Source organism: Scomber japonicus, chromosome 5 (assembly GCF_027409825.1).
Source record: "Scomber japonicus isolate fScoJap1 chromosome 5, fScoJap1.pri, whole genome shotgun sequence".
Taxonomy (NCBI): domain Eukaryota; kingdom Metazoa; phylum Chordata; class Actinopteri; order Scombriformes; family Scombridae; genus Scomber; species Scomber japonicus.
The window spans coordinates 29,532,046-29,557,967 of record NC_070582.1 but is presented as its reverse complement, the minus strand read 5'-3'; the positions used below and the strand labels follow the sequence as shown (position 1 = coordinate 29,557,967).

Below are 25,922 nucleotides of genomic sequence, written 5' to 3'. Positions count from 1 at the left end.
TTACACGCATTTTATGGTCATAATTTGTAAACTAGTTTATTTTAGGTCATTCAGCAGCCTAGCACACACACACTATAGTTAAGGCAAAAAGGTGACCAATTTTTTTTTTTTTTTTTAAACTCCTAAAATATTAATATTAGTGTTTTATTTTTATCCTCGGTTATATTTGTGTCTGTTATTCTAAAGATGAGCTCGAGGTCAAAGCCTGTGTGTGTGCGTGTGTGTGTGTGTGTGTGTGTGTGTGTGTGTGTGTGTTTTGTGCTTCAATACTGACCGGTGGTAAAAAGTCAACATGATGTTTGCACTAAATGAGCCGTTATCCTCCCTTTGACCAACACACACACACACACACACACACGCACACGCACACACACACACACACACACACAGGGAGAGAGAGAGAGAGAGATTACATCAGAAACGGACTTTTCATTGGCATTTTCATATTTATCATCACATCCTGCGAACAAAAATGAAGACACAGAAACGGTCTATAATAATATTTGAACTAGCTACAGATAGTAATAACAACCGAATGGTTAAATGTAGGCCTATAGTTTATAACAATATTAAGCATAAATATTAAAACAATACGCCGTTTGAAATAGTGAAAAATATATATTGACTGAAAAATGTCCGCTTAAAATATGTAAGATGTTGGGAGTTTATTTGGTGATATTTAGATATTTTTCCGTTATGTGGATTATATGTCATACGCTTTAACATTATAAGCCATTTTTACTGCACCTATACGGGTTCAATTTTATTAACAAAAATTTAAAATAGTTTAAAATAATGAGAAGGAAAATAAAGTAATGGCATCGTAGGCCTTAAAGCCTAAATCGACGAGATTTATGGCCACGCGGGCCGTTCACCCGCGCGACAATTAATCTGCCAACTATTTCAAATTTAAACTCCCGTTTCTAATCTACCGTCAAATAGAATTAATAAATAATTAGACTATACAATCTAATCCGCGGGACAAGTTTTAGTATAGAATGAAACTGCAGCACTTTTTATGAAGGAGGATCGTTTATTTCATTTCACTCCTCTTTTAAAATCCATTCCTGCGCGAGGCCTTCTCACCTGTTCCTGTCCAGGTGAGTTTTAGGGTTTTACTGGGGGTTAGCAAGTGTGTTGGGTTTTATTCTTTCGATTAAAAACGTCTTAAAATAGCTGATGTGATGAAAATAGCTGTCATATTTCAGCAATAAAGTAGATTTATAGCTTTAGCACATTCTGAATGGGATATTATGGGATGGTTTTGTCTCAACAAGCTGAAATACAGTTACACAATTACATCTTTTTCCCATATTGGCAAAATATTAGATTTTTTTTGTTTTAGTCACTGAGGTCAGAAATGTGTGTTTTTTTTTTACTCCTGCATATCTGTGTGTGTGTGTGTGTGTGTGTGTGTGTGTGTGTGTGTGTGTGTGTATTGTTCAGCCTACAGTAAATGAATGAAGTCAGAGGGCTCCTGTCCCTCATCACCTCCTGACTCCACCCCCTACCCTCCTCAGACACACACCCTAACATACACACACACACACACGCACACCCCAACACACGCACACACACACACACACACACACACAGAGGCTGCTGCTGAGAGCGTGGAGGGAAAAGAGGGCTACTCCTCCTCACTCCTCCACTCCTCTTTCTCCATTCACAGAGAAAGCTCTGAGCAGACCCCTCTCTCCTCCTTGAATGGACTCCATCTCTCTGAGCTCAACACTCTCTCAACCGCTGTGGACGGAAAACTGAAGATCCCAGCCGACTGCTTCTCTTTTTCATTTTTCTTTATTTCTTCTCCTTTTTTTTTTGCTCGTCTCTCTCTCGCTGCTGAGAAAAAGTTGACTGCTGTGACTTTGCTGCTTCGCCATGAACTTTAAGGAGTTTCCAGAGCGACTGTGTAGTGTCGTAAACAACTGACAGGCAACAACCGAGCCAGAGACGACTTGTGAAAGACTCTTAAGGATTTGAAGGGTTGTGGCTGTTTTGGGTTTGGGTCTGGGCCAAAGGTCAGTCACACACACGCGGGCTTGGAGGTAGGCAGGTAGAAAAGGTACAAGGAGACAAATCAAATTTAAAAATAGCCTACCTTTGTCCTCAGTTTTACCCCTGGACCACAATGGGTTCAGATGTCCGTGACCTAAACTCCCTGCTGCCCCCAGTCCCGGCGGGCCCCAGCCCCGGCTGCCCGGCCCTGCCCGTCAGCACGGCCCCTCAGTGGGCTCCCGTCTTGGACTTCCACACGGCCGCCTCCCCTTACTCCTCCCTGGCCGCCTCTCACACCTCCCTGGGGCCGCACTCCTTCATCAAGCAGGAGCCCAGTTGGGGGGCCACGGGCGATCCCCATCACCTCGACACGGACCCCCACTGCGGCCTCAGCGCCTTCACCGTCCACTTCTCGGGGCAGTTCACGGGCACGGGGGCCTGCAGGTACGGGGCGTTCGGGGCGCCCCCTCCTCCGGTGCCCCCCACTAGCCAGCCGCCTTCCGTCGGGGTCGGGGCCCCGCATCACCACCAGCCCCCCAGCAGGATGTTCAGCAACCCGCCATACCTGACCAACTGCATGGACACACAGTCCACAGCTCGTAACCAGACAGGTAGGGCCGGAGGAGGATGATGTGTGTGTGTGTGTGTGTGTGTGTGTGTGTGTGTGTGTGTGTGTGTGTGTGAGTGTTTTCTGTCTTTCAGTCATAAAGTTACATCCTCATTTTAGTCCCTTTTGCCCCCAGAAGATTTTGAAGCACACCGTCAGAACTCTTTTCGTCCCTTCTCCTCAGAAAACTTCACTATGTGTGTCCGAGCGGTTCTCATCACGCCCCAAAATTCATTATCAGTCTGTGCAGAGATGCTGTAGACCAGTTTGAACTTTTTTAATTTGCAGAAGTTCCGTCGGTCAGATTAGTCATCATCGGTATTACACCTGAAGTGTACGAGCCACGCGAAGATAAAAACACATCAACTCTACTGTGGAAAAATAATTGAATGTGGTTTAAATTGGCTTCACTGCCTGGAGGCCTTTATTTCACACTGCATCACTGTGATAAACTACTATTTAAAAGAACACACGTAGATTACTTATAAATACAATTAGAGACTTGAAAATGAATTGTTCTTATTTATTTTTTAGAGTTCTGAGTAAATCCAAGTTCTGAGGAATCTTTTTAGTTAAGTGGAAAATTTCACTTCTTTTGAGTTATGGAATGAGGACAGAAAAAAAGAAAGAAAAAAAACGAGGGTCTCGTACATCCCAGCTGGTCAGAGGTTGTAGGTTAACTGCTTACTAAGCTACATATGTAGCATCCCAAATGTCTCAATAATGATTCATACACATGGTTTGTGCGAGTATTCTGGAGGTTGGAGGAATTCATGCTGAGGCCAAAGATATCTATGTCTGTTTGTAGAAACGGCTCATTTAAAAGATAGAGCACAGTTTAAAAAAAGAGCGTCCTAACAATTGTAACTGTACATGAATCTGTGTTCATGAACTTGTTTTGACCCTCACTGCCTCACTGGGCTTTGAATTAGAGTCTCTGTGAGCTTTTCTTTTGTTAATCACAATTTATTAACTAATAAGACTGATTCATTCATTCCTTTTTCGTTTTTTAAAATTTTACTTTAAAATGAATGTTTAAGGATTAAATATGTAAACAAGAATTTTGACAGTAAAATATAATTGAACCTTTTATTAATGGACTATAAAAACACTCAGTTATTGCCTGTATTGAAGCCACTAACAGCTGATTTTAAAACTTTACTAAAAGGAGCAACTGCTTTAAGACTTACTGTGTCAGACCAAATGAAAAAACTATGTAAAGTAATATTTGTGTGCCTGTGAAATTCACACACACTCTTTATTTCATTATTTAACTACACCTGATTAAAAAAAAATTAAATAACAACATTTAGATTAAATTAAATGTTAAGTAAATTAATGCCTGAGGTGATATACATATATATATATATATATACACACAGTATGATGGTGACAGAGAAACTGCATCAACTTGAGCAGAAATTGATTTTCTCCAGTTGTATGAATGAAAAAAAATTAAAGTTCACTGAATTCATTCAAATCTTTTATTATGGGTATTAGAGTTTAGAGTATTTCTAACACCTCCTCTGCTTTTAGCTTTAATTCTTTAATACCTGCTGAAGAAATAGCATGGAATAACATGGAGGTATAGTCTGTTACCTTATATATAATTAGTGTAAATGACACTTCTGTAGAATGAGATGAGATTATTTTAGATAATTGCTTTTTTTTTCAACTGAATTGAATGGAATTTAGTCGAATTGAAAGCACGTTTCTTTGCCTGTTTGAATTTATTATTAGTGTATCTGCAACATAATACATGCTACAGAGTCACAGCGAACATGTCATTGAGCTGAGATGTTTGTAAGGTTTTTTTTTTTTTTACTGCTCTCATCTATCCCCTCTTTTTTGTGCTGGATAATGAATCCGTTAGTGCTCACCAATCAGATGAATTAGTAATAACATGCTTATCAAGCAGATAATTTAGGAATAACATTACAATCAAAGAGCTGTGGCGACCTCTCACCTGTTTATCTGCCTCCTGCTGTGGCTGGACGAGCGCAGGCAAACAAACTCACAGCAGGACTCGGGTCACACAGTAGAGCTGATAGCAGATCAGGGTCACACAGGGACCATCACCATCACATCATGCCACATTCCCCCTCAAGAAGGATCTCATTTTTCTCTAAGAGCATTTCAATTGTTAGGCTTGTTGGAGGCCAAAATAATCATGGATGTCATTTTCAAAGGAGGCTTTTATTTAACAGCGTATGTAAGTTGTAGTAAGAGTTAAATAGCTTCTAGAGGTCTGCATGTTTTATCAGTTAACTGCACCCAGTAGCAAAACATCAGTGAAAATAAGCCGGAATTTGATCTCATCACATATTCCTGTAGTGTATAAAAAGTGTACTCTTACAGGAGGAAAAAACATACTGTCAGGCTGAAAATGAAATGAATACGAGGGAATGCAAATTCTGTTCAGTTTTTGAGGTGTTTCATTTTTTAAATTGCAAATTTATACAAATTTCAATGATAAAGGTTGAAATTCTTCTGGTTTGTATAAGACTGAAAATTCAGGAAGTGTCTTGGGGTATTTCCAGACTTTGGGTTTTCCAGTTGAATACAAACTGATCTCATCACTTGTCACCTCAGTGCTGCACTTCAAGGCAACAAAAGTATCACCACACACACACACACACACACACACACACACACACACACACACAGAAAAGTCAGACAGGGGTGAGTGGAAGATTAATGAAGATGCTTAATGAGGTTTTTTTTTCTCTTCTCCCTCTCTCACTCACCCATCCAATCCACCTAGTTAAGTCAGTGAAAGTGCTGCATTTTAATTGATGAAGTATGTTTGTGAGGGTGAGATGTGTGTGTGTGTGTGTGTGCGTGTGTGCGTGTGTGTGTGTGTTCATGCATGTGGGTGATTTATGGGAGTTTGTTGTGCCCTTTAGGTCAGTCTAAGTCATGAGTCAGGTCTGGTGTGGGGTGTCAGGCACAGATCAGGTCTCCTCCAAACAACAGTGTGTGTGTACGTAGGTGTGTGTGTGTGTGTGTGCGCGTGTGTGTGTGTGTGCATATTTACAAGTCTTGATATCATGTTGTTTGATTTAACCAAATTAAAGAAATAATAGTTTTTACCTACAGCGACAGACTACATCTATTGTATATATAATGATGTAATTTTTAAAGGTCGTCCAGTGAATTAAATCCTCACTTGAGAGTTACTGCATCTTTTAAAATAGCTTGAAGATATCTGTGGAAACAATTCTTCTTATCCGTAGTATTAACTCATTGATGACAATTATACTCTATTGGCTATAACTGTCAGAGCAGAGGAGTTAAAAGGATTTTTAAGGGTTTAAAATAAACTTTATTGGGCCTCAGTGACCCACCCCTCTGTTCAGCAGTGACTTTATTTTTTTTGTTTGTTTTTTTTGTTATGCTTCAAGAAGGTTATGCACATTCCTACATGATATCAGTTGGCAAAAACAATCTCAGGGGAAAAAGGCGCCTGTGTGCTGAAGTAATGCTGACAAAAAGACGACTTATTTTGTTAAATGATGACGTTTTAACTGATGAAGATGTAGCGTAACCTGGAAATGTTACAGTATGGTGATGATGATGTCATGTCAAAAGGTCGCAGTTGTAGTAAATAAATAATCTTTCTGGGATGCAGACAGGAAATGATGCATTCATATTTAAAACAATATTTTAGACATTTTCTTTAGGTATTTTATCTATCTATTTTTAATGTGTTAGTAATTATACACACATCACATAGGTGCAAGGCCTTTAAGAAAGAAGCATCAATGATCAAAGGAGGAACATCTGCACACTTCCTCCAAGCCAATGAATAATAACTCTTCATGTGATTTTAGCTGTAGATGAGATAATCAGGAATATAACAAAACAAACACAGACCAGCTGTTGACAGAGTTTAGTAGGTGATGGTAGCATTTCAAAGTAACCTTCCTTTCTTCTTTATTCTCTTGTGTCGCAGGATACGGCGCGGTTGCGTTTGACGGAGCCGGTAATTATGGTCACACTCCTACACACCACAGCTCGCAGTTCTCCAACCACACCTTCAAACACGAAGACGCTTTAACTCAGCAGAACACCATGGGTGAGTTTTTGAGTGTATGTGGCACATGGAACATCACGATAATAGACTGTACATTTTACAAATATATTGGGTCATATTTGCCCCTTCCACTGAACCTCCATGCTTTCATTGTATTGTGCATGATCTAAGTTTAAAGTGGGTTTAATTATGCATGTATCAGATTTGGGATGTTTCTATTTGGGTATCTATTTTTATCTTTCTGAAGTTTTCTTTAAAAAAAAAAAACAATGCTTGTGAATAAGAACAAAAGCAGATCTTTATGTGTATTTAAAGCCACAGCTGCATCTGTATGGCAGCCTCCATGGCCCTCACCTAGGGAGTGTCTTGTCCCTTATTCTGACGTCTCCACAGTGACCTTGCCTGTCGAAGGTATAAATCAGCCACATCCTGACTCACAAACTCCCTCTTCTTCTCCCCTCATCCCTTCTTTCATCCGCCTGCCTATCCCCCTTTAATCCCTCCTCCGCGCATGTTATTGGTAAATATTTAAACGTGTGTGTATCCTTTTTTTTTTTTTTTTTAATTTTATTACGAAGTCGCCGCTGTTTCTGCCGATCTTTACGGGGGAAAAAGATAAGCGGGCAGAATTGGAGCTGAGAAGGATTTTGGAATGTGGAGGAAATGTCAAGGGAGCCATTCACTACACTGCTGGGGGAAAGCAGAGACAGAGAAACATGAAGCAAAGGGTCTTTATTTGTGGAAGAAAGTAGCAAAAAAAAAAAAAAAATTGGAGAAAAATAGGAGAGGGCAAGAGAGGGCAGAGTTAAAGGGATGAGATATGGTGGAAGTTTAAAACACAACATCTACTGCATGTGAGTCATGGATTTCAGCCTTCGTGGATGCATGCAGACGCTCAAATGCATTTGTATGTTATTTATTGTGTGTGTGTGTGTGTGTGTGTGTGTGTGTGTGTGTCTGTGTGTGTGTGCACAGTAGGTGAGCAGCAGTATCCTGTACCCCCTCCTGTATATGGATGCCACACACCTTCAGACAGCTGTACAGGCAGCCAGGCACTGCTGTTGAGGAACCCTTACAACAGGTAAAACACATACACACACACACACACGCACACACACACACACAGTCCTTGCACATGCATGTACAGTAGCGTTCCCCACCTCGGCAAAAATCTATTTTCATAACCAACAAACATGTAACAATTAATCCTGGAAATTTTTCGGAAACCATTGTCGATTGTTTCATGTCAAACCGCAGTAATTCGGGGGAAAGGTAGCAGGATGCGGTTATGAACAGGGTGTTCACCTTCAGGACAGGTCTGTCTGCCATTGCGGCATCCGCTCTGTTTTTGTTCTCCTTCCTCTGGATACTTTTTTGGCTGGTTGAGTTCACTCGGCCATGAGAAGCGTGGATTTCTCCCACAAGTGCTTTGTGTATGCAAATTAGTAGCTTTCCAAGAGCACTTACATTGCACCTATTATGCTCATTTCTACCTCTATGTTTTAACTCGGGACTCCACTAGAGTCACTTTGCATGATTCACATTTCAAAATAAAATCAGATACTGGCCCTTTATGCAGCCCCTCAGTTCAGATGACATTGAATGAGTGGAAACAAGGAAAAGCATAATAGGTCTCCTTTAAAATCATGGTGCCACTTGAAGTCAACTAACAGCAGGAGGTTTTTATGGAAAGTGCTTGATTTAATGACTTGGAACATCCTGAAAAACATATTACAGATCAGATTATTCTGCTTGCCAATGACAGAGCTATGCGGACTAATCATCATTATTTTACTCTTATCATTTACCACAGTTTTTTTTCTCTGGCTCAATACCTTTTCAGATATTTGAGCCATAAACAGTCAAGGAGTTGTAAGAATGAAATAGTTTCAATGCTGCTCTTCATGCTAACCTTGAGCTCAATCTGATCTTGATCTACAATTAAAAGACTGAAGCAAAGCGTTTGGGAATGTGTTTTGATAACTTGGAAAAATGACGGATAGCTAAAGAACATTGGATGAATATCAAAGTTTGAAATGATTCTAGTACGGTTTTAAAAAATGGTTAAATGGAATGAAGCAAAAAATAAACTAGTTAGAATAAAACTTGCACTGACAGCAGACTGCTTCTCTTTTTGTTGAGTTCCATTAAGCTATTTTCCAAAACAGTGTGTGATTTTCCTCAGTAGATTAATGACTGGAAGGCTCCAATCCAGGAATATTTCCAGTCAACAAACTGCTGGCTGTCTGCTGAGACAAAATCACATTTATAAGCTTTTATACTTCTCATGTTTTATTAAATCACGTGTCCTCGTGTCTCTGTTTGACTTTTAGATTAAGCATGAACTTTTCGAGCAAGGTTACAAAATTTTAGAAGGGGCATCAACGTTTCAGGGCTTCGATTTCCAACGATGCACTTCATACCTTCATTCTTCATTTTCTAGGTTCCTCATGAACTTAAAAGAAAGGTTGACTTGGAGCACAGTTTCAAACAGTCAACAATTTAAAGCAATTTACTCTACTAAACTTAAGTCTTTCAAAAACTTTTTAAAAAAAATGATTCAATGTTTATTCCTTTCTATTATGTGATTTATACCAAGTAGACACCCATCATATGTATATATATATCTTTACTGTGTGCTGATATACATGCATACACATACAAAGGTTGTCAAATTTATTGTCTATAGTAAAAGGTTCTCACACTCCGGTCCAACCAAAAGCTCATCATGACCAGCTCACCTCCCGCCACATCCTGCCTTAATCTCTACCCCACCCTCGCCTCTTCAACCCTCTGACACACAACCAACAGTTCAGAGGAAATATTGCACAATTTATTAAAGATATCAGAATGTGTTCATTGCCTCCTTTGAAGTGAAATAATATTGATAGTGAAATAAGAACATTTTGCGATTGACTTTTAATGGCTGAAAGGCTCGTTGATGTTCACATACAGTATTTGTCAAATTATCTCACTCAGAACATGACCGGGAAAAACTGCAAGTATAAGAACTACCTGTCTTTTAGAAATATAGTAATAAATTATTAACAGGTTGTAATAAGAGTGAATCATTTTAAGGAGGCGCACCTTTGTGGTTTGCTTGTTATTCTGTTTCTAAATGAAACATTCCTCACATTATACTGACACAATGTTTTCCATCGATGGAGGAAAAGAAGGAATCCTCTGTGGTGTGTGTGTGTGTGTGTGTGTGTGTGTGTGTGTGTGTGTGTGTGTGTGTGTGTGTGTGTGTGTGTGTGAGAAAGAGAGAGAGTGAACATGAGCTTGGTAGCCTGTGAGTCTTCTTTGCCATAAACATAAATGATATCTGCTCAGCGTTCGTGCACACACACACACACACACACACACACACACACACACACGGCTGGGAAGACTCATTTGAGTTGCGTCAGTTGCCTAATCTTGCAGCCTGGTACCAACAGGACTGTATTTACTCTGCAGGCCTTCAGCTTGGCCTGCTGGAACAACATGAGATGAAAACATGCTGAAGTCTTATTAATCCATACAGAGGGAGAGATATACTGACACACACATACAGAGAGGAGAGAGAGAGAGAGAGAGAGAGAGAGAGAGAGAGAGAGAGAGAGAGAGAGAGAGAGAGAGAGAGAGAGAGAGAGAGAGAGAGAGAGAGAGAGAGAGAGAGAGAGAGAGAGAGAGAGAGATCCCATATTGGGCAGCCAGACTGATACACATGTAAACATACAAGATACAATGTTGATAAAAGAATAAATATATACATATATAAAATACTTATACTGTTGGGTACCAATGTGACTATTTAATAATCTGATTGCACTGGGAACAAACTAGAATTTGTAACAATTTCTCCTAATCTTTGGCAGTGTGTAGCGTGAGCCTGAAGGCAGAACTGTGAATTCTAGGTAGATTGGATGATCGCTGTCTGAAAGAACAGCGAGAGCTTCATTTAATACATTTTCGTTCGGCTTCTTTGTTGCTTTAAAGTATTCATGCACAGTGTAGTATCAGTTAGTGAACATCAAACATGAAGTCAGTTTCTGTTCTGACTATTATATTCGTTATGAGAGGAATCAGAGGGAAATACTTATTTGGGATACAGAAGTAGACTCTCTCAATCTGCACGGTCCAGTCAGACCAATAGTAGAAAAACCTCCAAAAATCCCACACTAGCCCTCTGGCGTTTTAGCCACAGTAGCAGCATGTGACGGTCCACCACTTTGGTCCAGAGTGAAATAACTCAACCGCTATTGGATGGATTGCCATGAAAATCTGTACTCTATTTACAAGGTCCCTAGACCTTTGACCTTTTTATCTTTGAGGGTTTATGATCTACGTGCTTGATGATATTCTGTAGTTGCACTCTTTTCGTTGTCAGTTCAGTGATGGAAACTATCAAGGTCTTTCTAATAATATGTTGAGAAAAAGATGAACATATACATATTCATTATACAAACTTTCCCCCCCTTTTTCCTTCCTCTACTCCCCTCCCCATCCAACATCACCAACATCTGAACACAATAGCCAGACAAAAGAAAGGGGAAAAAAGAAAAGAAAGAAAGAATAAGAATTAAGAAAATAATATGTAGATACACACGCATACATACTGACATATTACACTCTAAAAGTTAATCTTGTCTGCATTCACATTTTCAAAGTAATTCAAGAAAAGTTGCCAGGCAACAAAGAATTTCTGAATTGACCACTTTATAGTGTATGGAATCTTTTCTAGTTGAATTTAGTACATGACCTCTCTCACCCAGTGTCCATATACAGGTGGTAATGCTTCTTTCCATTTTTGTAATATCATTCTTCTAGCTAAAAGAGTACAGAAAGCAGTTTCTTCTCCTGTTTATTCCAGTGAAATGGTACCTTGCTGCAACAGGCTTCGTGGGAGCTAGAAGGGATTTCCCCTCAATGATCCACTGTACCACTCACTGTCTGTTTAGGGCAGAAAATTGGACCAGGGTGTTTTCATTAAATGGATGTAGGCTGAATCTGTGATGGGCTCCATCACTCAGCAATAGAGAAGAAAAGTAGGCTCTTATTTATTTGAAAATGTCATAGATCATTACTTTAAATCTTGTACTCAGCCTCCGTTCCAACAATATTTCAGCAGAAATACCATTTGTGCTCTGCTGGCTGCGTGCCCCTGCTGTACTGTAAAATAATAGCTGTGTAATGAGCAGGGTACCAGGCACCACATCTACCCCGTCCAGACTGTTGCAAGCCTGCAGGTGGTGTGATAGAGGGGCTGTGGTGTTAAGGGGTGAGAGCTATAAATCCAGTGTGTGTGTGTGTGTGTGTGTGTGTGTGTACACGTGTGTGAGTGTGCACATGTTTGTGGCAGCCTATTTAATCACATGGCAGGTCTGAATAATGATTGTGGAGTCTGCTGTGTTTAATGAAAGATAGCTGTTGTGGGAGAATTCAGCTTTCTTGGTGTCTGTCTGAGGCGCATTCTTTAACCTCAGCTCCACCTGCGACTCAGTGTGTGTGTGTTTGTGCGTGTTGGCATTTTTCATTAGTGAGTTTCCATTGAGGACAACAAAAGGCAACGCAGCGACGCAAACAGATGGTAAATGACAGTCCACTGCGCAGCTCATGAGCTTTTCTTCTACGTTTTGTCTTTCCTCCACAGTGGTGAAAATTTATATCAAATGACCTCTCAGTTGGAGTGTGTGACTTGGAACCCTGTCAATACACTGGCATCCACCATAAAGAGGTAGGAACTCATCCATCACTCTCTTTGAAAAGCAGCGGCCAGTCAAGTTCATGTAGAAAAAGACAGTGGGAAACATATAGAGTAGATTAGATTCCAGAGAGTGAATAGAGTGATCATTTTGGACCACAAATCTTGTTTCTTGCTTCTTTGACTCGTTGCAGTGATGTAGAAGTGCTCTCGAGTGTGGTCAGTACACCGTGACACCACTATAAAGCACACTTCAAGGTCCAGCTTTCAACTAGAGAATGCAATAAAACACTGCTTTCAGTTTGGTGTTGAGTTACACTTGAAGCTGCATTAGTTTGATATATTGATGAGCTGTGTAAATATATTCAAAAACAATCGTGCTATTGCAGGCAGATAGTCTGCTCTTGAAAATGCTGATGTTTTAGCATGTGCTGTATGTTTGACAAAAATTGTAGCAGTCAGATGTTTAATTGATGTTAAACATGCTCCTAAACATCTCTGCTTGATCAGCAGATTCTTAACATACAACAACAAAAAACACAGTAGAATTTTATATAGCATATTTGTCTTTTTGGACTCCGAGCAAAGTTTGAATCAGTTGAATCATTGCGATAAAAATAAGAATGAAGAGGTTTGTTATACAAGTTTAAAGTCATTCTAGCAGCCCCTAGAGGCTGTGATGTTCATTACATCTCATGACATGAAAGGTCAGAGGGTCATCTGGGAACCATGATTCTCCGCAGACAGCATTTCTCTAAATATTTGGCAGCATTTGTGACTTTATTTAAAATTTGACATTAAATAGGTGACAGGAAACAAGGAGAGAAGATGATGTGTATCAGATATGGTATATGTCTTACACTTTAAGCTGCAAGGATCCTCTCACGGTAAACTTCATGGAAACACATCCACTGTTTGAACCAGCTAGTCATACTGAGAACATGTTGTTTAATGTAGAACTGACAGAGGCACTAGACAAAGGTCAAGGATGTCATTAAAATCATTACAAATCATCCACTGGGGACCATGAAAGTCCATGCTAAACATTTTTTAATGGCAATCTGGCCAGTAGTTGTAGATACATCTGACTTTGCATTAAAGCACATTGTGTAAATAAATGAGTAGATGCATACAAGCTCACAAAAATGTTTATTTTATTACTTTGGATAATGCTAGCGTCAGTGCTTAGTATTAAAACATGCATTAAAAAGACAGCAGGCATGTTAGACTTTTGTCAGATACTGGTTAAGTTGTATAATGATTTAAAAAGTCGGTAAATAATGCCTCTCCCTCTTTTTCACTCTCAAATGAAAGCAGAAAGCCAGGCAGGAATAATTGCGGAAACATGAGCGTCCGTTGTTGAGAGTTCAAACCATTCAGCAGCGTTGTACTGTGTTGTGTGTCATCATGACCTGCATAGCTGCACGCCGGTCAACGTCTGCGTCAACTCACAAATATCTTTGGAGCCAACAGGCATTCATCATAGTTAACAAATGAATGTGTGTGTGTGTGTGTGCGTGTGTGCATGCGTCTGCGTCTTACAGAGTTGTGTATGTGCACAAAGGTGTGGTAGCAAGAAGGAATGTGTACGCTTTGTGGGGTGTTGCTGCATGGTGAGGCTCATTTAATAGCATATTATTTTTCACATGGTTTTTAAAGCCTTCTGGCAAACAGACACTTGTGTTTTCGAAGGCAGTCTGTCTCTGTTTTTTTTTCTCTTATTTATTATGTTACTCTTATTTTCAGTCAGTGAGGGGCAGCAGTAGAAAGAAAGGGAGGTGAGGGAGTAGTAAGGATGAGGAGGAAGTCAGTAGAAGACAAGGAGATAAAGAGGAGTGGGGCAAGGAGCAGGAGATGAGGAAGAGGAATCGTAAGGGAGTCGAGCTTAGAGAGGAAGAACAGATAGGCTCGGCATTCACACTGAAACACACAGCCGCACATCACCTGTGTGCTCAGTGTGACGAATGAGATAATGCAACCTTGTCTCCTAAAAAGTAGATTTATACAGTGTATTACTTAAACACAACATCAAACACTGACATTATGTTTATGGAAAATGTATCTGAAAAGCTTTTTTGACAACATTTATTTGGTTTTCTCTAAAAGATCAGCTTGTTGCAACTAAAGCTTGACTAACTTTTATTAAATGGTTATGTTTAGACACAGCTGAGTTAAGTCAGGGCATGTTTATGTCATTAACATTTCATTAAAACACCATTATTTAGTTAACTTTAACCCTTGCGGCTCATTTGGTGCATTTTTGTCTATAATCTTTTACATATTACATCACTTTTATTATATTTAGGGTAATTCCCTCAAAACAGCAGCTTTGCAGACTCAGAAAATGTCCATTAAGGGTTCAAAAGGGCTGTGAGGGGTTAATGAAGGGGATTTCCTTTTGCAATTAAATAGAATTATTATCTTTTATTTTTAGACCACTACTACTTGCCGTCCTATTTATATACTGTATGTATTTATTATTTGTATATGTTAGGTTGAATTTATTTCAATGTGTTTAGTCAAGTCATAAGTGTGGATATTAATGCTTGTTCTTAGTCGATAAGGCAGTTTAGATGAGTGTTGAGCCGCTGTCAGCCTCCATCCTCCTTAATCACAGAGTGAGGACCCATCATTTAAAAGGAGGGGAAAGAGTTTCATTGAGGAAGTTTCCCAGTCACCAGCCAAGATGCCCTGGCTTGTACATTACCTGCACATTAAAAAAATACTAAAAGAGTGAATGCACTAACTGTAAGTAGAGGAACAAATGATTTACACTGTGAATACCGCTGACGTAGTCTCGATGTCTGTCCTGTCCTTGGGAACAGCGAGGCAGACAAAGAGCACCTTATGCTGTATACTGCACAGTACATTCCCATTGCAGCGGCACAGGATGCAAACTCCCATCCTCCTCGTTTGGTTAAACGGACTGAAATATCACACATTTCATAGACAAGAGCTTTATGTTCTCGTGTTATCATAAGGAGATACAAGAGGCAACACTGGCAGCTGTGTCACACAGAGCTGGTTTTGTTCTGCTTTTCAACACGTGCTGAAATACTGAAAGCTGTTAGTGTCATATATTATACTGTTTCTGTTGCAGCTAGTGATGAAATCAACTGTAGATTAACGTTAACCTTTCTAATCAGAAAGTCACTTACCAAAGCAAGACATGTTCTTCTTCTCTCACTTTTTACATGTAGTTATAAATGTGTTATAATTATTATGAATGCGTGTTCGAGTTTTGCAATGTTTGTCGGAACTTTAAGATGTCAAATTAATAACTGTATTTTCACTGCTATGTGCAAATCCCTTCTTTTTCCCTCAAGTGCAATTTTTAATTCAATTTTATTAATTCAATTTTTTTGCCAATACACTTTTTGGGAAATGTCTATAATGTATGTAATACTGTAGTTTTTAAAACGTACTCATCCATTCTTCAGTATGCAGCTGTTACTTTACTTTTACCCTATTTTCCTCTGAGTACCTTGTGTGCTTCACTGACCTGCTGCAGCCCACGCGCTTGCGTGGGCACAGATCACACACGGTCATTAATAATAAAACATTTTTAATTTATACGTAGTTTAGACAGAAAATAGGTTAAAAATAAATAAATAACATGTGATGCCCATCTTTCTTTCTGGCAGGCATGGTGTGGTCTGGTTGGGGTTACTTCTGTGTCAGCTACATACAGTACACTCCTCACACAGGACAGGTTTCTTATTGATTGTATTGATTATTCCACCAGTTAAACACTGACTGCTGCTACTCTAACTGATGAAATCTATCCACAAAGTTCCTTAAATGAGTCAAATGAGTCATTTATTAGTTGATGTTTGCTTTTTAGTAGGAGGCAGGTTGGGTGGATAAAATATAACCTGTACAAATACTGTAAATGACTGTAGCAGTGATGACTGCAGTCACCTTTACAGCATGAAGTCAACCTACACATGTGTAGCCTGCCGCAACAATTAGTCGAGTAATTGATTCCATTATTAAATTAATCGCCAACTATTTGATGATTGATTAATCTTTCGGAGTCATTTTGAAAGGAAAATGTGAATAATTTTTGGTTTCATCAGTCTTCTATGGCAGTAAACTGAACATCTTTGTGTTGTGAACAAAACAAGACATTTGAAAACTTCATCTTGGGCTCTAATCCAGAAAGTAATTGACTATAATGGCAGTAATTATTAGTTATTACTGTTGATTTTGCATCAGCGGTTATCGTTGCAAACCTCACAGAACTTACTGTACAAACAGTCGAGTACATAAACCAACACAACTTTCCTCTCCAGGATTCAGCTGGATATATGGTACTCCAAAAACAAATCATCATGACTAACATCTGTACTGTGAGCTGACAAATGATTGGTCTGTGTTTTGCGTTATGGACTCTATGTGACAACATGAACATGTTTGAATAATGATGCCCTCATGAACCTACCTGCACTCAGTACATTCACTCAAACAACAGTTCATGCTCTATATTTCTGCCACAGTTTGTTACATTGTATGGATTTACAGCATTGAAACATCTTGTTATCTGATGTCTGCGTTACGTTCATCTTACTGTATGTGGCAACAGTCCATGCGGGAACCTTCCTTTCATCTTTGCGTACACTCACGAAAATGATGATCTTGCGCTGAAAAAAACAGCTGTTCAAAAAGTGTTGAACCAAGCGCTGATGCCAAATTGATTTTTTACGATCTCAATTCATTCACCTGATGAAATAATGTGAATTATAATCATCACTCTGTTTTTCCCCCTCATCTCCAGCCATGCAGCAGGCTACGACAGTGACCCCAACACCCCCATGGTGTACAGCTGCAGCACACAGTACCGCATACACACACATGGAGTCTTCAGGGGCATACAGGTAAGACTCACACTGTTATAAAGCATGAACTGAATCTATACGTGTTATTCCTTTAATGTTTTAATGAGTGGACTTGGGAGATGAGGAAGAGGAGGAGGTGGAATGGAGAGGCCTGATGCAATGACCAGGCGATGCGAAGAGGAAATACTGATATGTAGCAGAGCACAGATTTACAAACACACACACACACACACACACACACACACACACACACACAAAGAGACACATTATGCACACGCATGCACAGAAATTTTTTAAAAGGCTGCTCTAAAGGCCAAGAGGAATCTTTTTCCACAAATCCATTAGCAGCTAAGAAACACACTCTCCCTCACACACACACACACACACACACACACACACACACACACACACACACACACACACAACACACACACACACGTAGGGTTACACTGGGTAAAGATACAGTTTCCATACGAGGATCAGCATGTTAATAAATCATTAGATTTTAATTATTGTCTGTCAGCAGCTCTAAAGGACAGGGAGCAAGAGATTCTCCAGACCTGCTCTTAGTCCACAGCAGGACTTTTTGGGATCTTTTCGTTCTTTCTTTGCAAGGCCTGCTTCATCATTCACCCTGCTCCTTTTTCTTTTTCTTTTTTTTCTCCTTTTCTTTTTTTTTTTTACATTGTTCATTGAAATGGATTGTACAAAACACACATAAGAGGGTTGGCTCAGCGCAAAAGGAATAAACAAACTCTTACTCCTGTGTCTTTTAAAGTATAATTGAAGAGCTGCTAAAATGCGAGAGAACAGATTGAGTAGCACAGTGATGCTTCGCTCCATCGTTTTTATTAGAGGGTTTACACTAATTCTCAGCACTGCCAAAGGAAATACGGCTGACAGCCATGGAATTTCATTCTTCATTAATGTTGGTTTATGACTTAAAAAAACAACAAAAAAAAAAACGTATTAGGCAGCTTGTTAAAAACTGAACTCTATGATGAAGAGACTTTTGTCGGAAATGTCAACTCACAGATAATTATATCACTCTGCATGTCAGGAGATCGCAAGATGTTGCTGGATTAGTTGTTGGTTACTTCAGTATCGGACTTAAAAGTGTCCAATGTTAAAGAAATAACCGGTTGTCGATCTTTGACTACTTTTCACTGAATGAACGGTGACCTGTTTGAGCTCGCTGTCATCTGTCAGTCACGGTTGTGGCTCATTGATTCCTGGTGTTTCTGACACTTTGTGGCTGCGTTCACCCTTCGTGATTTAGACCAGCCTCATGGAATGAAGTGCAGCCCAGAGTTTCTTCTTCAGTGCCGCAACATTAGTGTAGCAGCACTGGAGCCTGGAATTGTAATTCCACCGGCAATCCGGAAAGATTTTGGATAGAATGCCAACTCTACAAGGAACAAGACTGTTCGACTGAGGAAGTGAGGAAGGAGGGGTGTAGCACGCCACAGACTACGGAGACAGTAGCCGCTTCGTATTCCTCTGCCCTCCATCATGCTTGCCAATGTGCAGTTGTTAAGGAATAAAATAGATTAATTACAGGCAAGTTTTTCATCAGATTTTACGTTGTTGTATCATTTCCCTCACTAAAAACCTGGCTTAAAAACCAAAACTCTGACGCTGACATTGAAACTGAAGATTTTTGGCCCCTAGATCGTGACGCACACCCAACTGGCAAAACACATGGAGGGTGTGTGCCTGTACGTAAACACCCAATTGTGTAAAACTGTGGTCATTAGAGACACAGAACCCCTGATATTGAAGTTTTATAGTTTTTAGTGTTTTACTTTGACCACTATATTTTCTGCCTGAATCCCCATAACTCTTGTTGCGATATTCACAATAAGGCAAATGTGGATAATACAACAGCAACTGTAGTCATAACTGTGCAGCATCTACCGACTATGTGTCCCAATCAGGGGGGATTTTCATTATTACTTTATTTAGTTTTATATTTATTTAGTTTTATTCCAGTACATCACCTATTCAACAATACAAAGTATTGGATCAGTGTTAATGCACCATTAGGGGAGCTTATAAATCTCTTCTGGGTTTGTCAGACAACAGCACTGTTCATTCATCAATCAGCCCTGAAGAGAGGGAAAATTGTGCACAGACTCATTCTGGTCTGAACTAAAGACTCTACACCAGAACTGAAAGACTGCTTTGAAGGTGCTGATTTGGATCAATATAAAGACTCCTCTGACCTAGATGATCTCACAGACTCGGCCTCTAGGTACATTGTTTTTTGTGAAAATATGGTGTTTTCTCGCAAAACCCACTAATAATCCCTGGATTAGGAAATTGCTTAAACACACAACAGGTCTTTAATCAGTAGATGGTGTATTATTATGAAGGAGATATCAGTGAAAGGAGGGAGGCACATAAACTTGTTAAAAGACAGATAAAGCACACTAAAATCAGGTAGAAATGGAAAGTGGAGGTTGAGCTGTATAAAGAATACTGAAGGTTGGCTTGGAAAGGAATCCATGTTTGGGATGCAGAACCAGGAGAACCCTGATGCTGAATTGGCAGAAGAGTTAAACAAATTCTACTCTTGATTTGATATCTATGATTTCAATGATGAACTTTCTAATTTTAGAAATGGGCCTGCAAGATTAAAATTGATGAGGTGGTTGCGTGAAAATCCTTAGGTGGTATTAAAGAGAGGAGAAGCTCTTTCTGATGGCACAGGGGGGAAATTATTGAAGTGTTGAGCCTGGCAACTGTATAGTATTTCTTTTCATTTATTTTCCAGTCTTCATCGGACCAACAGAAAGTTCCTGGCATGTGGAAGGAATCTATTGTGGTGCCACTGGGAAAGTTTAATTCTCTCAAGGCACTGAATGATTATCACTCTGTGGCACTTATTATGAAAACATTTGAACATATTGTCACATCTGAAATTTTACACACAGTGGATGACATGTTACATCCCTTACAGTTTGCCTGCAGGGTACTGAGTTGAGTGGAGGACTCTATAGCTACTCTGTTAAATCTCATACTGAGGCACCTGGGGGGGAAATAAAAACCATGCACATTTGCTTTATTGATTTTTCTTCTGCTTTAAGTTGTATTCAGATTTTAGTACAGTATGTTGGCTCTGACTTCTTAACAAACAGATCTCAGAGGGTCCGGGTTGATGGAACTCTGCCCAGTAAACTCTCATCTTCCACTGGATCCCCTCAGGGCTGTGTGCTTTCGCCACTTTTATTCATCTTTTATACAAATGAGCGTCAGAGCATTCATGTATCAAGATTTGTTCTTAAGTATGCCGATGACTATGTGATTGTGAGTCCTCTGCAGGGTGTGGAACAAGATCATGACCCTGTCCTTGACGAATTTCTTAACTTTCTGGTTTCTTACCATTAAAGTGGAGTTTTTCCTCGCCGCTGTCGCCAAGTGCTTGCTCATGGAGGAATGTTAGGTCTCTTAAATAAAGTAGAGTACTCTTATCTAAAAAGTGCCTTGAGATAACTTTTGTTTGGATTTGGCACTATTTAAAAGAACTTGAATTGAATTGAATTGATCTAGTATGACCAGTCCATCCTGTGAATGAATGTGGCTAAGACCAAAGAAGTGTGTATTGACTTTGTGAGGCCCTAGCATTGTGTGTGATTATAGGGATGAGCTAGTGGCAAAAGTTGATGCTATATGAAAAAAAGGCAAATCAATAGCTGTTCTTTTCAAGGAAGTTGCAAAACGTTAATCTGGACATGACACTGATGAGAGTGTTTTATTCTTCTTTTGTTGAGTCTGTTATTTCTTTTTCTGAGTTGCTAGTCTTAGTCTTGGGTTCCACATGCTTCCATCAGGATGGAGGTTTAGTCGTCCAAAGGTAGCACTGCTCTTTGTTCCATCTGCTGTTGGTTTCTTACACAAGCAATAACTCTGGATGTCATTGCATCTTTCTTTCTTTTATCCACGATTCATTGTGACAGTGTAGGAGATATGTCTTATGATGTGTTGAGTATGATGTATGTATTTGTGTTGGACTACTGTCTGTAAAGCAAATTGCCCCCAGAAGACACTGAAGTTTTTCTAATCTTACATTTTTGAATAAGTAATAATGAAATGAAGAAGTTGTATATGTATAAATGAACCATTTCACCACTCAGCACATTATTATATCATCATTCTTATTTTACTGTAGTAATAATAGTTGTATTGCCATTCATATTGGCATTTTCCCCAATTACACTTACCCAATTTTGTTGCTTTTCATAAGGCTGCTTTTTATGACAGTCTTTTAGCAAGCTGAGCAATGCTACCAAATTTAGCCAGCTAGCATCTGTTTTCTATCACCAACAATAGTAAAGTGATAATGTCTCAAACAGTTTCTGCGGCAAATAAACACAATTTACTTTTATTTAGTGTAACAAGGCTACACATGCTACCTAGCTAGCCGGCTTCGTTTTGAGTTGGTGCATCAAAGTGTTCGAACAGCAGAAGCTAGCTGGTTAATTTAGGCTAGTTAATACAACTATATAATAAGCATTTCATAACAAGGAGGTTGAGTTATGATTATTTATTTGATTATTTTTTAAATATATGCTTTATTTATACATTTTAAAATAGTATTTTACCATTTGATTGTTTATTTTCAAATACATTTTATATATTTGACACTAACTCGTTTAAAATGTGTGTTTTGCATCTAATAATGAATTTCTTTGTCAGTGTTGACTGGTGTTGGGGTTAATTTTGCATTCCTGAACAACATGTTGCACATGAGCTCCTAGTATTGTGCAGTATGCATTTTGCATTACCTGCTACTGTAGATAAGATTCAGATTATTAAGCTCACAGTATACTGTTTCATCATGTGAGAATTTAGGTTGAATGTTTTTCATTTTTACATGGACACTGGAAGTGGCTGTTATTCTAGCATGTAGTCTAATGGTTGTAATGTAGTCTACTTATCAGTACCTGTTAACAGTACAGCAGGGCTCACGCTGGAGCCATTATGTTAAACACCAAGCAAATGAAGAGCAGATGGCTGCAGGAGGGGGAGAAAGAAGGGGTGTAGAGGCAGAGGAGGGAAAGAAGGGGTGTGGAGGCAGAGGGGGGGAGAAAGAAGGGGTGTTGAGGTGGGGGGGGGGATGTTTTGGGTAAAGTGGTATAAGGAGGAAACAGCTGAGAAAATGAGGAAGATATAAGAGAAGTGTGAAGAAAGTGTTAGAAATGTCATAAAAGGGTCAGATAGTAAAACTGAAAAAATATAGGTTATGACATTTAAAGGCTCAAAAAATAAAAACATGCTATGATTTATTCTGCAGATGAACTCAAATACAAAAGTAGATATTTTTTTATACCACCATGTGTTATGTTCTGTTATTCTTCTCCTAGAGCGTCTGCAGTGGAGCAGCAGGGTAATAATGGGGCACTCTGGAAGGGGGTCTGTCTAAAAGGCGTGACTAACAGCTCCCTCTGGGCTGCAGTCAGTCTGGGGTCATTTTACTGCTAATTCACATCTAATGAATATATGAGCATTTTATTATAATGATCCCAATGAGCCAGACAGATCACATGCACTTATTTACACACAGGACAGATTGAATTGCCTGTTATCTAAATTACACTTTACTGGTTCAATTATTGATGTCCAGGGAGAGGTTTTGTTAATTCTTATTAGAGTGGTTTGGGTTTAAATTAAAGTGTTTGGATTGTGTGTGTGTGTGTGTGTGTGTGTGTGTGTGTGTGTGTGTGTGTGTGTGTGTGTGTGTGTGTGTGTGTGTGTGCAGGATGTACGGCGGGTGCCCAGCATCGCTCCAGCAATAGTGCGGTCAGAGAGCAGCGAGAAGCGCCCCTTCATGTGTGCCTACCCAGGATGCAACAAACGCTACTTCAAGCTGTCTCATCTGCAGATGCACAGTCGCAAACACACAGGTGAAACCAGCAGAAAGCCACCTGCAATGCAACATGACATATATTGTACATCTTCTGACGTGTGCTTTTGATACCATGACAACATTCAAGTTTTAAGTTTAGCATATGGAGAGCCACAATGTTTATTAACCTCAGTGTTATAATCTGTCACTGCCATGGTCATGTTGCTGTGCAGGTTTGCAGATCAATAATCAACTTAAAATGATGATCAAAATAAAGTAAAATAATCTTAATTTGAGGTCTTTAAGGGCAAAAACAGCCAAAACATGTCTTCAGTTTTCCATTTACCTCTCAACAAAGTATTCAATGTCCCTACTGATTTTGAAACATCGGTATGAAGAGATTAAAAACATCTTTTAGCACCTTTGGCTTGTCCTCATGGCACCCTAGGGTGTTTCAGCTACCACTCTGGGAACCACTGTTGTAGAGGCGTGTAGATGATCCAATTCAGTGGACTTTCAGTGGTTAATTGAAGTGCAGTGATGTCTTAAAATGAATATGATTAATAAATGAATATTGTTAAAATGTCTCACAGACAAATTTGGTGCTTTTATCATTTGGTTGCCTTTTATTTTCATTTTATGAGGACAGTTTCTTAATCTAGCAGTTGTTGCAGCAAATATTCATATTTTAGAAGTTAGAACCACTGAGCATTCAACATTTTTGCTAAAGGAAATTAATTTAACAGTTAATAGATTATCACAATTGATGCAAAATAATTTCCCATTGGTTGACTGATCAAAAAATCTAATCATTCTAGCTCCTGTAAGCAGTTAAAAGAAGAACAACACTGTTACTGTCAAGAAAGTATATAATTGACCTTTTTACATTCCCTTTAGGTACTGTATGTGTTACCCATGATATCAGAAGTAAGTTATCATGTAGGACCAGACATAAAATCATTTCCAATTCAATATAACTCTCTGTGTCCTCTCTCTTGTCTCTCTTGTCCAGGAGAGAAACCTTACCAGTGTGAGTTCACAGACTGTGGCCGGAGGTTTTCTCGCTCCGACCAGCTCAAAAGACACCAGAGGAGACACACAGGTTTGATTACTTTTCATCTGCCTCTCTGTCTTCTTTATTTTTTCACGTTTTCTCCTTTCAGTCCTTTGTCTTTGCTCTCTCTCTACTCGCTCTCCTCTCCTGTTTGCATGACAGCCATGTTGTGGATAATGCAGTCTTTTTGAAGTGCACAGTTTGCATTTTGTGTACAGTGGTGCACCGTACTGATCTCCCTTTAGATAAAGTGAATTAAGGCTGGCCAGACTTTGGAATGGCTTCCCTGCAAGCCTCTGCTCTACTGTATTTTTCTGTATCTCCCTCTGTGTGTGTGTGTGTGTGTGTGTGCGTGGGTGTGAACATGGGCTTGTTTGTGTGAACCTGCGTGTGTGTGTGTGTGTGTGTGTGTGTGTGTGTGTGTGTGTGTGTGTGTGTGTGTGTGTGTGTGTGTGTGTGTGTGTGTGTGTGGGTGCATGCATACTGTACATGTGTTTAGGAGTTAAACCCTTCCAATGCGAGACGTGTCAGAGAAAGTTCTCTCGGTCTGACCACCTTAAGACACACACCCGGACTCATACAGGTAAAACAAGTGCGTAAACTTTTATTTTTCCATTTCTTCTCATCCATTTTGATGTGTACATATATTAATGTATTTAGTAATATTGAAATATGAACATGTATTTATTCTTATACTTATGCCATCATTGATTAGATTTTAAAAGTATTTTAATAGTCTGTTTAATCTTCCCATTTCACTTATGATCAACATAATATTCTAATATTTCTTCCATTTTCATTTTCAAACCCCTCCTGTCCTAATTCTCCATCCTCTGTCATTCTTCCACCTTCCTCCCTCTCCATCCATCCATCTCACCTCTGTCCCTCTCAGGTGAGAAGCCGTTTAACTGCCGGTGGCCGAACTGTCAGAAGAAGTTTGCCCGGAGCGATGAGTTGGTGCGGCACCACAACATGCACCAGAGGAACCTCACCAAGCTCCAGCTGGCCATCTGAGTGTGTGTTCAGTCCATATCACGGTTCAACATGTAAACACCGGGCTTACATCTGTTTATATATTCTGTCTCTGGTTAATCCAAACCTGGTTATCACCTTCTCAACCACAGCAACGTCTATGGCTCTGTGTTTTCCGATTCGGCCCTTAAAAAGTTAAAACAGTACTCTTCCAATTTAGCATCCTCAAACTCACAATGGACAGTTTAAAAGAAATATAGCAGAACAAGAGATATTGTTGTTTTTATTCCATGCATTCTTCCTCTTTGTCAATACCTGGTGCCTACATTACCCACAAAGCAACTCAACCACCAATAATTTGGTCTGAGTAGCACGTGTGTGATGCTGGTCATGGCTAAAATGGGGAACACACCTGGAAACACACGTTGATGTGTTAAATCTGTGGAACTACCCTTTAATAGTACTTCTACATTATTTTGACTTGACAAATTAGATACCACAGTCTACTGTATAGCCTAAGACAGAATGCACATCTGTCTAAGGGCGTGTTGATTCAGTTTTTTCAAAATCCAAGCAAACTAAAATGTATCACTAAAAGCCATATGAGAGCGTTCACTCCTCTCTTTGATTAGATGTGTTTTGGGTGGGAGCAAGAACATAAAAACAGTCATTACTTGTGCAAAAGCTGAATTTGCATCCAAGCATGCAAAGCATGTCCTGTTATGGTACACAGCATGCTTTGTAGATGGGTCGGATCAAGGTCGTATCACGTTCCCAACACAAATGAACTGCTCTAGAATCTATCTGGGACAGCTGTTTTTGTCCACACCTGAGTACAACTGCTGTTTTCAGATCTGGCCAAATCACTTGTTCCAAAGGGGGA

General features: G+C 39.5%; 1 protein-coding gene across 1 annotated transcript; it reads left to right on the top strand.

Annotated features, from left to right (window-relative positions):
• Positions 1–1,968: 1,968 nt before the first annotated feature.
• Positions 1,969–25,237, top strand: wt1a (WT1 transcription factor a). Its single transcript, XM_053318688.1, has 8 exons — positions 1,969–2,609; positions 6,561–6,683; positions 7,620–7,722; positions 17,105–17,204; positions 22,927–23,071; positions 24,026–24,115; positions 24,567–24,659; positions 24,960–25,237. Exons 1-8 carry the CDS (start codon positions 2,132–2,134, stop codon positions 25,079–25,081), a joined length of 1,254 nt encoding a protein of 417 aa, XP_053174663.1. The 5' UTR covers positions 1,969–2,131; the 3' UTR covers positions 25,082–25,237.
• Positions 25,238–25,922: the final 685 nt, after the last annotated feature.

Coding starts and splice junctions, on each gene's coding strand:
- wt1a (XM_053318688.1), top strand. CDS start 2,132: ATGGGTTCAGATGTCCGTGACCTAAACTCCCTGCTGCCCCCAGTCCCG. Junction 2,610..6,560: donor CACAGCTCGTAACCAGACAG/GTAGGGCCGGAG, acceptor CTTGTGTCGCAG/GATACGGCGCGGTTGCGTTT. Junction 6,684..7,619: donor AACTCAGCAGAACACCATGG/GTGAGTTTTTGA, acceptor TGTGCACAGTAG/GTGAGCAGCAGTATCCTGTA.